This window comes from Anomaloglossus baeobatrachus, chromosome 5 (assembly GCF_048569485.1).
Source record: "Anomaloglossus baeobatrachus isolate aAnoBae1 chromosome 5, aAnoBae1.hap1, whole genome shotgun sequence".
NCBI lineage: Eukaryota > Metazoa > Chordata > Amphibia > Anura > Aromobatidae > Anomaloglossus > Anomaloglossus baeobatrachus.
Window position 1 is genome coordinate 427,599,177 of NC_134357.1, and position 13,034 is coordinate 427,612,210.

Below are 13,034 nucleotides of genomic sequence, written 5' to 3' on the forward strand. Positions count from 1 at the left end.
ATGTGGACAGAGCACAGATCTGCCCAAGATTAGATCCTTTTCCTTGATGACAGTCAGGTTCATCACAAACATCGCAGAGCTTGCCAGTAGTTCCACGGTTCTCAAACTTTAGTCCAAATGTTTCATATATTTCTTTTTAATTTTTTTTATAACATGATCATCCCTGGTCATTTTGTGTCTGATAGGAACCTTCCTGCCATAGATTATCCTAATGATAATCACACTGTAGGCTGACACTAATTATTCAGTCCTGTCCTTCACAGGGTCCATCCATCCCTTGACCCTTCCATTCGTTAACCTCTTTGTCCTCAAAAATCTTTGATGTTTAACTCGTAGACAATTATAATGGTTAACAGAGTGAGAGATCCAGCTCATCCGATTCATTTTTTAACTTCTTCTGTTGATGGCCAAGCTTTATTAAATACTGGTTAGGATGGAAACACTTCGCACAGGGTTTGGCAAGGAATTGGATAAAAAATGCTTTATATAGTTCACAGGTGGAACGACCCTCCAACTATATGATGCCAGACTGATTGACTTAATGGTAGTTCCTGTCCTCTACTGTACATCAGTCAGTCTGAGCATGATTTCTTACTTCACAACCTTTTGTTTTTAGGTGGCGCTGTTACGTGCACATGCAGGCGAGCACTTACTTCTGGGAGCAGCAAAGAGGTCAATGATGTATAAGGATATTTTACTTCTAGGTAAGTCACAATCACACAGTAGTATACAGTATATTGTGGTGGGTCACCTGCCTCTTGATGCTTTTTATAACATTTTATAAGCATCAAATCAACTAACTGTTGTAAGGGTGTGTGGCATGCATCCTGAGATCTTTTATAGCCAATGACCAATGAGCCTAACACACTTCACCTACCCCTCAAGTATACATAGATGTGATTTCAGAAAGTGGGGCCTCCTGGCAGGGGAGTAACTACCGCGGTTGCAAAGATCGCAACTGTGACCAACCCCAGCCCCTGATTCAGATAGATGTGTGTCCGAGGGCACGCATCCAGATGAAATACATCGCAGCGCAGACATCCATTGGGTCCCTGCACTGCGATGTGCCAGCCGCCAATTAAGACCATGAATATTCATTGTTCTCCCCGGACACAATTCTGGGCATGGGGAGCAGAGAATATGACAGCTGCCAGTGCTGTAATTGGTCGTGCTTGACAGTGACATCATGTGCTGTGCCACTTACACGCTGGTCAGTTGCCGGCATTCCAGAGTCGCAGGAGGACGCTGGGGGGAGCACAGGGTAGGAGAGTACAATCGTTTATTATTATTTTTTTACTGTGTGTGGGGGTGCGACTATATACAAGGATAATAGGGGCTATATAGCATGATGAGGTCTATACACCAGTATGGAAGGCTATATACCAGGATGAGGGAGATATATAGCATGTTGGGGGCTATATACCAGGATGAAGGGGCTATATCGCATGATGGGGGCTATATACCAGGATGGAGGGCTATATACCAGATGAAGGGGATATATACCAGAATAAGAGGGCTATATACCAGAATGAGGGGTTATATACCAGGATGAGGGGGATATATACCAGGATGAGGGGGCTATATACCAGGATGTGGGGATATATACCAGAATGAGTGAGCTATACGCCAGGATAGGGAGGCTATACAACAGGATGGGGAGGCTGTATACCAAGATGGGACCTATATACCAGGATGGGGTGCTATATACGAGGATGGAGGGCTGTATACCAGGATGGAAGGCTATATACCAGGATGGGGGCTTTATATCACGACGGGGCTGTATATCAGGATGGGGACATGATTGGGACATATACCAGGATGGGGCCATGATGGGGGATTATATACCAGGATGGGCCCATATATATCAGGATGGGGCTATATATACTAGGATGGGGCCATATATACCAGGATGGGGTCATATGTACCAGAATAGGGCCATATATACCAGAATGGGGCCATGATGAGGCCATATATACCAGGATGGGGCCATATATACCAGGCTATATCCATGATCGGGGTCATACACCAGGATGGGGCCATGATGGGGACAGATACCAGGATGGGGACATATGCCAGGATATAAGCATGATGGGGGTTATACACCAGGATGGGGCTATGATGGGGAAATATACTATGATGGGGTCATGATGGTGCTATATATACCAGGATGGGGCCATGATAGTAGACATATATACCAGGATGGGACCATATATACTAGGATATAGCCATGATGGGTTATACACCAGGATGGGGCCATGATGTGGACATATACCAGGATGGGGCCATGATGTAGATATACAGTCATTGCCAAAAGCTTCGAGAATGCTACAAATATTAATTTTTACAAAGTCTACTGCTTAAGTTTTTCTAATGGCAATTTGCATATACTCCAGAATGTCATAAAGAGTGATCAGCTTAACAGCAATTACTTGCAAAGTCAATATTGGCTAAGAAAATGAACTTTAACCCCCAAAATACATTTCAACATCATTGCATTCCTGCCTTAAAAGGAGCAGCTAACATTGTTTTAGTGATTGTTCCATTAACACAGGTGTGGGTGTTGATGAGGACAGGGCTGGCGATCAATCAGTCATGATTAAGTAAGAATGACACCACTGGACACTTTAAAAGGAGGCTGGTGCTTGGTATCATTGTTTCTCTTCAGTTAACCATGGTTATCTCTAAAGAAACACGTGCAGCCATCATTGCTCTGCACAAAAATGGCCTAACAGGGAAGAGTATCGCAGCTACAAAGATTGCACCTCAGTCAACAATCTATCGCATCATCAAAAACTTCAAGGAGAGAGCTTCCGTTGTTGCCAAAAAGGCTCCTGGGCGCCCAAGAAGGACCAGCAAACGCCAGGACCGTATCTTAAAACTGTTTCAGCTGCGGGATCGGACTACCAGCAGTGCCGAGCTAGCTCAGCAATGGCAGCAGGCTGGTGTGAGTGCTTCTGCACGCACTGTGAGGCGGAGACTCTTTGAGCAAGGCCTGGTTTCAAGGAGGGCAGCAAAGAAGCCACTTCTCTCCATAAAAAACATCAGGGACCGACTGATATTCTGCAAAAGGTACAGGGAGTGGACTGCTGAGGACTGGAGTAAAGTCATTTTCTCAGATGAATTCCCTTTTCGATTGTTTGGGACATCTGGAAAACAGCTTAGTAGGAGATGAAGAGGTGAGCGCTACCACCAGTCTTGTCTCATGCCAACTGTTAAGCATCCTGAAACGATTCATGTGTGGGGTTGCTTCTCACCCAAGGGAATCGGCTCACTCACAGTCTTGCCTAAAAACACAGCCATGAATAATGAATGGTACCAGAATGTCCTCCAAGAGCAACTTCTCCCAACTGTCCAAGAGCAGTTTGGCGCCCAACAATGCCTTTTCCAGCATGATGGAGCACCTTGCCATAAAGCAAAGGTGATCACTAAATAGCTCATGGAACAAAACATAGAGATTTTGGGTCCATGGCCTGGAAACTCCCCAGATCTTAATCCCATTGAGAACTTGTGGGAAATCATCAAGAGACGGGTGGACAAACAAAAATCAACAAATTCTGGCAAAATGCAAGCATTGCTTATGCAAGAATGGACAGCTATCAGTCAGGATTTGGTCCAGAAGTTGATTGAGAGCATGCCAGGGAGAATTGCAGAAGTCCTGAGGAAGAAGGGTCAACATTGCAAATATTGACTTGCTAACATTCTAACTGTCAATATAACCTTTTGATACTCATAATATGATTGCAATTATATTTCTGTATGTGATGTAAACATCAGACAAACACCATTAAAAACCAGAGGGCAACAGATCATGTGAAAATATAATTTTGGTGTCATTCTCAAAACTTTTGTCCATGACTGTATACCAGAATGGAGAACATTAGTACAGGATGGGGGACATTACTACACGATGAAGGGGGCAACTTTTATGTCTTTATAGGATTTAGAGTACTATAATGGCCCACACATCTGACGAACATACGGGGGAAGATACAGGCTCAAACTCTGCATCGGGGTCCATCAGACTCTAGTTAAGCCACTGCCTCCTGGTGTCATGTATTTGAATAATACCCCCTTACATCCACCTGGCCACTTCTGTCTCCAGGTGACTGGTTGTGATAAATACCAAGCTCTTGACATCACATTTATGGCATGTCATTAAGATAGCAAAAGCTGCAACACCCCCAGATAATACATGGTATCATTATGTGTTAAACATTAGTGACCCTGCACTGATAAGCAACCCACTCACCATCAAATAGGCCAGACTCATAAAGAAATCTACATGAGGCCGTGAAAACAAGGGCCTGAGATTACACAGATTTGATGAAATAAAGGCGGCTTTATGTAAAAAGTAGCATTTTATTTCTTAATGGTGCATCCTAACTCTATCAATACCTCTTCCCCCTTACGGGGTTATTCCCCCCCCAAAATTGGTTGTCTCCTATCCATAACTTGCTGATCGTTGAGGGTCTGTCCACGGGGCCCCTGAGCAATCCCAAAAAAGGAGCTCTGGAACTCCAACAATGGAACTCCACACTTCCAGCCTGAATGGAGCAGAGTATATTGACAAATTTGTCATCTGGGGGACAAAGGATTTTATAAAGGTGACCATATATCTATGTAATTTAAAAACTTTTTTAATCATTCAAAGACCCACCAGAACTATAGATGTTCTTTGTAGCTTGGACTTCAATGATCCCTCTTCCCCTCACCTATAAACTGATGTGGGTAGGAGAAAAGTCAATAAAGTCACTAATGGTCCATTTTGACCAGCAGATGTAGGCTTCTTGACGACTGCTAACCAGGGGATTAAATGTAGTGGGTGGATGGATTGCAGTAACACCAGAGCCCTGGAGCATAAGGAGGCCCAAAAGGTCTCCTTGGCTCATATGAAAAAAACAATACTAGTAAAGACTTGTGATATATGGAGGCTCTCGCATTGTGGCCAATAACCTTCAACTTATGCCATTAGAGCTGACCAATTACACTGTGTGCAGAATTATTAGGCAAGTTGTATTTTTGTGGATTTTTTTTATTATTGATCAACAACTATGTTCTCAATCAGCCCAAAAGACTCATGAATATCAAAGCTTAATATTTTTGGAAGCTGGAGTGAGGTTTTTTAGATTTGGCTATCTTAGGAGGATATCTGTTTGTGCAGGTAACTATTACTGTGCAGAATCATTAGGCAACTTAATAAAACACAAATATATTCCCATCTCACTTGTTTATTTTCACCAGGTAAACCAATATAACTGCACAAAATTTAGAAAGAAACATTTCTGACATGCATAAACAAAACCCCAAAAAATTAGTGACCAATATAGCCACCTTTCTTTATGATGACACTCAATAGCCTACCATCCATAGATTCCGTCAGTTGCTTGATTTGTTTACGATCAACATTGTGTGCCGGAGCCACCACAGCCTCCCAGACACTGTTCTGAGAGGTGTACTGTTTCCCTCCCTGTAGATCTCAAATTTTATGAGGGACCACAGGTTCTCTATGGGGTTCAGATCAGGTGAACAAGGGGGCCATGTCATTATTTTTTCATCTTTTAGACCTTTACTGGCCAGCCATGCTGTGGAGTAGTTGGATGCATGTGATGGAGCATTGTCCTGCATGAAAATCATGTTTTTCTTGAACTATACCAACTTCTTCCTGTACCACTGCGTGAAAAAGTTGTCTTCCAGAAACTTGCAGTAGGTCTGGGAGTTGAGCTTCACTCCATCCTCAACCTGATAAGGTCCCACAAGTTCATCTTTGATGATACCAGCCCATACCTCCACCTTGCCGGCGTCTGAGTCAAAGTGGAGCTCTCTGTCCTTTACTGATCCAGCCTCTGGCCCATCAAGAGTCACTCTCATTTCATCAGTCCATAAAACCTTTGAAAAATCAGTCTTAAGATATTTCTTGGCCCAGGCTTGACGTTTTATCTTATGTTTCTTGTTCAAAGGTGGTCATTTTTCAGCCTTCCTTACCTTGGCCATGTCCCTGAGTATGGCACACCTTGTGCTTTTTGATACTGCAGCTCTGAATGATGGCCAAACTGGTGGCAAATGGCATCTTGGCAGCTTCACGCTTGATTTTCCTCAATTCATGGGCAGTTATTTTGCGCCTTTTTTGCCCAGCACACGTCTTGCGACCCTGTTGGCTATTTGATATGAAACACTTGATTGTTCGGTGATCACGCTTCAAAAGTTTGGCAATTTCAAGACTGCTGCATCCCTCTTCAAGACATCTCACAATTTTGGACTTTTCAGAGCTCGTCAAATCTCTCTTCTGACCCATTTTTCCAAAGGAAAGGAAGTTGCCTAATAATGAAGCACACCTTATATAGGGTGTTAATGTCAATACACCACTCCCCTCCTCATTACAGAGATGCACATCACCTGATTTACTTAACCCTAGAACGCATACCTGGGGCCTCGCAGGCCTGCTAGGTCATTTGTTTTCTATGGTAGATTGAATTCCTTGCGCGTTCTAGGGCTAATTGGTAGTTGGCTCTCAAGCCTATACAGCTTGGAGTAGGACAACATGTATAAAAATTATCATGTGATCAAAATACTCATTTGCCTAATAATTCTGCACACAGTGTATGTGAGTTCCTGGCCCCTTCAAACATGTGAATGTTTTGCCTTCCTACAGCATTATGTTGTTGACAGTCAGGAGAGATAGCTGTCAGCTGAACGATGGTCTAATGTATGGTGGTCTTAGCAACTTCATATCCCTACAGTTGATCTCACCTTTTACCTATGTCATTCTGTGGATTCATCTCATATCTCCAGAAGAACAGCCACAAGAAGACTCATTTCCCTGCAGTTTCTTTTCCCAATAGCTTATGTGAAAATTGACCGAAACGTTATCCTCTGATCCTTCTATTTACATTGTCAGGGCTGAATCATAAATTTTCTTTACTATGTGCCAGGAAATGACCGTGTGGTGCCAAGAAACTGCTCCGAGCTTGAAGTGGGTCGAGTGGCGGTCAGAATCCTTGATGAGTTAGTTCTTCCGTTCCAGGACCTACAGATTGACGATAATGAATATGCCTGCCTTAAAGCAATTGTTTTCTTTGACCCTGGTAAGTTTAATCATCCTGGCTTGAGCTTGAAAAACAAAAATATAGGGAAAATGCAGAGAATTTGGAGCCCTATATAGGAAAAATGGAGCTCTGACTTATACCTTTGTCCCCTTAGGCCTGTATGGCCTTTTCATAAATCTGTGTTCAACATACAGAACTGATATATAACATAATGTGCTTCTCTTTTATGTTTCCAGATGCCAAAGGATTAAGTGACCCCACAAAAATCAAGAGGATGAGGTATCAGGTCCAGGTGAGCCTGGAAGATTACATCAACGACCGGCAGTATGACTCCCGGGGGAGATTCGGAGAGCTGCTTCTCTTGCTTCCGACTTTGCAGAGCATAACATGGCAGATGATTGAGCAGATCCAGTTCGTCAAACTTTTTGGAATGGCCAAGATTGATAACTTGCTGCAGGAAATGCTATTAGGAGGTCAGTGTGTTAGCAAGAGGGGCAGATCAAAAAGTGTATTTACTGTCTTTGGGAAAGCAGGATGACAACCAATGTGGTTGTTGTTACATGTTTAGGCGTTGACAGATATTTTGGGCAGTATTATTGCAAAATTTATGCAAGAGGAATCCAGCTCACCACAATAATCCAGTTAGGCTGCAATCTGGAGCGCAGAGTTTCCTCTGCCATGACTATCACGGCTAAGGATGCTGTGACATCCGAAGCGCGTAAAATGCTATATACGGCCGACAATGGCTATGTATATCACTAATTTTTAATTTAATATAGAAGACTGCAAACCTGTGACGCTAGGTTATCCTCCTATTATTGCAAAATGCCTTTTCCCATAGCAGTATCGATTTTCTCCATATAACTAAGCCCTTAGCTGGAATTATATATGAACTTTCATGGTGGCCATGTTGTTTGTCTCCAAGCCAGGGCTAGATAGACCCTTGAGCAAGAAAGTCACAATGGGTCCCATATCTACCCAAGCATAGAACATTCTTACCCAAAGTTTTAGTAGGTCCTTCACTCCCACAAGACCAATAGGCCCTGATACATATATACATTTGACTAGTGTATACTTGCTAACTTTCCCATGACATTGAGGAGACCTTCTAGATTAAAGAAAGAGTTGGCAAATCTCCCTTGTCTCACCGAAACCTTCCAGAAATAAGCATTTCCAAAAGTTTTTTTGTGACTTAGCATTGTATTGAGACAGGACCATATGAATTTAGTGGCGAAGATTGAATGTGGTGGGTGGGTTACGGCGTAGAGAGGAGTGACACGCAAAGGAGCATGGCCTGTGCCAGTAATAGCTTTCATGGAGGCCACCTGAAGAAAGTTGGCAAAAATAGCCTAGCGGTGCTGTTGCCGACCATGCAACCCACGTGAAATATTTTTGACTGTATACTTCTAAACATCATCATCACTCTAGCAAGAACTAGCGGTAATGTATGTGTGTTATCAGACGTTCATTTTGGTACACGCAGGTTCAGCAAATGAAGCCACCCACTCACATCACTCGCTTCACCCCCATCTTGTTCAGGAGCATCTAGCGACAAACGTCATAGTGGCCAACAACAGTATACCTGCCCAACTCCACAACGGACAGATGTGTGAGTATCTGAGAGTCAATGTCATTTCTAGGACTGTATTTTTTCTACTATTGCAGCCACGTTTTGTTATATTCATTTTTTTTTATTTTTTTTAATAGCAACCCCAGAAACACCTCAACCATCCCCACCCGCAGGCTCGGCGGCGGAACAGTATAAAATTGTGCATGGTGCGATCACTGCCGTATCCAAACAGCCGACTTCCATTCCACAACCTACCATCACTAAACAGGAGGCCATGTAACTTCCTGCAAGAAATAGGAATAGAGAAAAAATAAATAAAAAAATATAGACTTATAGACTGGAAGCCAAAAAGACTGCCCTGTACACTGCCTGGCCAAAACGAGAGACCAGCAATCATGGCTGCAGCACGGCTCCTTCTGTCTGCCTTTAGAAAGTGATATTTTTGTATAGTTTTCTGTTTTTGGATTTTCTTTTTTTTTACTTTAGTTTCTGAAACCTTTTATACATGGACGTATTCAATACTATAGATGCAGTATGTTGTATTTGTTTGGTGTACTTAGTGATTTTTTTTTTTTTGCTATAACTGTATGTCTATATTGCTTACATGCTGTGAAGGTGGCCATTTTATGGCTAAACTTAAGTGATGTCTATGGGGCAACAATGTCCTCTTCGGACAACCTATATTAGATTGTTTAAAGGGTATGGTCACATTTGGGGACAATTTTTTTTATATAAATGCATGTATTTTGGGCTCCATTTTGATACAGATTTTGTGTTATACCATGCCTGATGAAGAGACCTGAGCAGTCTCGAAAGCTTGCTATTATTACCATCTTTTCAGTTAGCCATTAAAAGGTATCAACTACTGAGGACTCTCAGTTCTTTTAAACAAACTTTTTGTATTTTGGGCTAAAACTTTTTTTTTTCAATCGGTTTAAAGGGGTTGTCCAAGAGGATATCCTTAGGATAGATCATCAATGTTTGATCGGTGGGGATGCGACACCCGGCACCCCTGACAATCAGCTGTTTTAGGTGCCGTGGCCGGAACTACTACAGTACAGCTCCTTTAACTGTATAGTGGCCACAGCTGGGTACTGCATATCTGCTCCCTGTTCAAATGAATAGGTGTCAGATGTGCAGTAGTCAGCTGCGACCACTATTCTGTTGACAGATCTGTGCTGTGCAGCTCCGCAACTGAGTAGTTCCAACCGGCAGCAGCACAGGGAACTGATTTTTGGTGGTGCTGGGTCCCCTCCTTTATTTCAAAATGTCGCACTGTTTGGCTTGTACAGGCTCATTGTTTCCTTGCACATTGCTGACTGCAGAATGACTTAACAGAGAATCTATTAGTGAGCGTTTTCTGATGGAGTTTGTAATTCTTTCATATTTCTTTACTTTTAACTCTTCTGTGTTGATTTATATTTATAAACAATATCAAAGTGCTGTACTTTGATGTGGTCATAAATGGGCTAAGTTGGGCTCAGAAAAATAAATATAAAAGAGGTACAAAACTTCCCATCAGAATTAGTTCACTGATGAATTCTCAAGTAACTCATTCTACATTAAATAACAGAGAAACAAAACATTATTCTTAGCCCAAAATGCATGCATTTAAGTAAACATTAACCCATCCATATAGGTGTCTTTATTCTTTTGGCTTTTACATACCTTTATGGTTTATGCCCACTGTAGAACCAACAACTAGAGGAGTTGACTGAGATTTGAAAAAAAGGGGTCTTTTTTTTTCCAAAAACAGTGTCACTCCTGCCCATGGGCTGTGTTCGGTACTGCAGTTTTTCCCTATTATAAATGAGGGTGAGGATGCCAGACCAGACACAACCCCTGGGACAAGAGTGGTGCCATTTATGAAAATGAAAAAACGCAGGCCTTTTTTTTTCTAATCCGGCTCAACCTAGAGTATAATATATACTGTAGGTGCATCTCAATAAATTAGAACATCATCAAAAAGTTTATTTATTTCAGTAATTCAATACAAAAAGGAATATAGAGTCATTACAAATAGCGTGATCTATTTCAAGTGTTTATTTCTGTTAATGTTAATAATTATGGCTTACAGCCAATGAGAACCCAAAATTCATTATCTCAGAAAATTAGAGTAATTACCACAAAACACCTGCAAAGGTTTCCTAAGCGTTTAAAATGGTCCCTTAGTCTGGTTCAGTAGGCTACACAATCATGGGGAAGACTGCTGACTTGACATATATCCAGAAGGCAGTCATTGACACACTCTAAAAGGAGGGTAAGCCACAAAAGGTCATTGCTAAAGGAGCTGGCTGTTCACAGAGTGCTGTATCCAAGCATATTAATGGAGAGTTGAGTGGAAGGAAAAAGTGTGGTAGAAAAAGGTACACAAGCAACCGGGATAATTTCAGCCTTGATAGGATTGTTAAGAAAAGGCCATTAAAAAATTTGCAGGAGATTCACAAGGAGTGGGCTGCTGCTGGAGTCAGTGCTTCAAGAGCCACCGCACACAGACGTATCCAGGACATGAGCTACAACTGTCACTTTCCTTGTGTCAAGCCACCCATGACCAATAGACAACGCCAGAAGCGTCTTACCTGGGCCAAGGGGCAAAAGAACTGGACTGTTGCTCAGTGGTCCAAGGTGTTGTTTTCAGATAAAAGTAAATTTTGCATCTCATTTGGAAATCGCGGTCCCAGAGTCTGGAGGAAGAGTGGAGAGGCCACACTCCAAGCTGCTTGAGATCTAGTGTGAAGTTTCCACAATCAGTGATGGTTTGGTGAGCCATGTCATCTGCTGGTGTAGGTCCACTGTGTTTTATCAAGACCAAAGTCAGTGCAGCCGTCTACCAGGAAATTTTAGAGCACTTCATGCTTCCCTCTGCCGACAAGCTTTTTGGAGATGGAAATTTCATTTTCCAGCAGGTCTTGGCCCCTGTCCACACTGCCAAAAGTAACAATATCTGATTTCATAACCATAGTATCCCTGTGCTTGATAGGCCAGCAAACTCGCCTGACCTAAACTTCATAGAAAATCCATGGGGTATTGTCAAGAAGAAGATGAGTCACCAGACTCAACAATGCAGACGAGCTGAAGGCTGCTATCAAAGCAACCTGGGCTTCCATAATGTTATGGACATGGTTATGGACTGTTATAATTCTAAATAATGACCATATGAAGATATCCAAAAACAAGACTCAAGATGGCGTTTGAAATGTACTCCGATATGGGACTTTCTGGTCATAAGTGAATCATGCTGACTTAGCCTAATATAAAATGATGACATATATATATATATATATATACATACATACATACATACAGTACAGACCATAAGTTTGGACACACCTTCTCATCTCTAGAACAACTGTTAAGAGGAGACTTTGTGCAGCAGGCCTTTATGGTAAAATAGCTGCTAGGAAACCACTGCTAAGGACAGGCAACAAGCAAAAGAGACTTGTTTGGGTTAAAGAACACAAGGAATGGACATTAGACCAGTGGAAATCTGTGCTTTGGTCTGATGAGTCCAAATTTGAGATCTTTGGATCCAACCACCGTGTCTTTGGAAAAAAAAAGGTGAACGGATGGACTCTACATGCCTGGTTCCCACCGTGAAGCATGGAGGAGGAGGTGTGATGGTGTGGGGGTGCTTTGCTGTTGACACTGTTAGGGATTTATTCAAAATTGAAGGCATACTGAACCAGCATGGCTACCACAGCATCTTGGAGCGGTGTGCTATTCCATCCGGTTTGCGTTTAGTTGGACCATCATTTATTTTTCAACAGGACAATGACCCCAAACACACCTCCAGGCTGTGTAAGGGCTATTTGACTAAGAAGAAGAGTGATGGGGTGCTACACCAGATGACCTGGTCTCCACAGTCACCAGACCTGAACCAATCGAGATGGATTGGGGTCAGCTGGACTGCAGAGTGAAGGCAAAAGGGCCAACAAGTGCTAAGCATCTCTGGGAACTCCTTCAAGACTGTTGGAAAAACATTTCCGGTGACTACCTCTTGAAGCTCATCAAGAGAATGCCAAGAGTGTGCAAAGTAGTAATGAAAGCAAAAGGTGGCTACTTTGAAGAACCTAGAATATAAGACATATTTTCAGTTGTTTCACACTTTTTTAAGTATTTCATGCCACATGTTTTAATTCATAGTTTTGATGCCTTCAATGTGAATCTACAATTTTTAGTCATGAAAATAAAGAAAACTCTTTGAATGAGGAGGTGTGTCCAAACTTTTGGTCTGTACTGTGTGTGTATATATATATATATATATATATATATATATATATATAAAAATATATCTCAGAATAAGCTATTTTTGCAGTTCACCCGATAGGAACGTGTTACGTATTTTTGGCTCTTAGCCAACTGATTTCTTTAAATGTATCTAAACTTCCGCAATTAAATGAGTTATATTTTTACCTAGATCC

At 42.0% G+C, this 13,034-nt stretch overlaps 1 protein-coding gene across 1 annotated transcript in view; it reads left to right on the top strand.

Moving 5' to 3' along the window:
* Nucleotides 1–10,629, top strand: part of HNF4A (hepatocyte nuclear factor 4 alpha) — a 42,897-nt gene extending 32,268 nt beyond the window's left edge. The window contains exons 6-10 of the mRNA XM_075347751.1: nucleotides 617–704; nucleotides 6,930–7,082; nucleotides 7,280–7,516; nucleotides 8,527–8,652; nucleotides 8,751–10,629. Of these exons, the coding sequence (XP_075203866.1) occupies nucleotides 617–704; nucleotides 6,930–7,082; nucleotides 7,280–7,516; nucleotides 8,527–8,652; nucleotides 8,751–8,893 (747 nt within the window). The 3' untranslated portion in view covers nucleotides 8,894–10,629. The remainder of the gene's footprint in view (nucleotides 1–616; nucleotides 705–6,929; nucleotides 7,083–7,279; nucleotides 7,517–8,526; nucleotides 8,653–8,750) is intronic.
* Nucleotides 10,630–13,034: the final 2,405 nt, after the last annotated feature.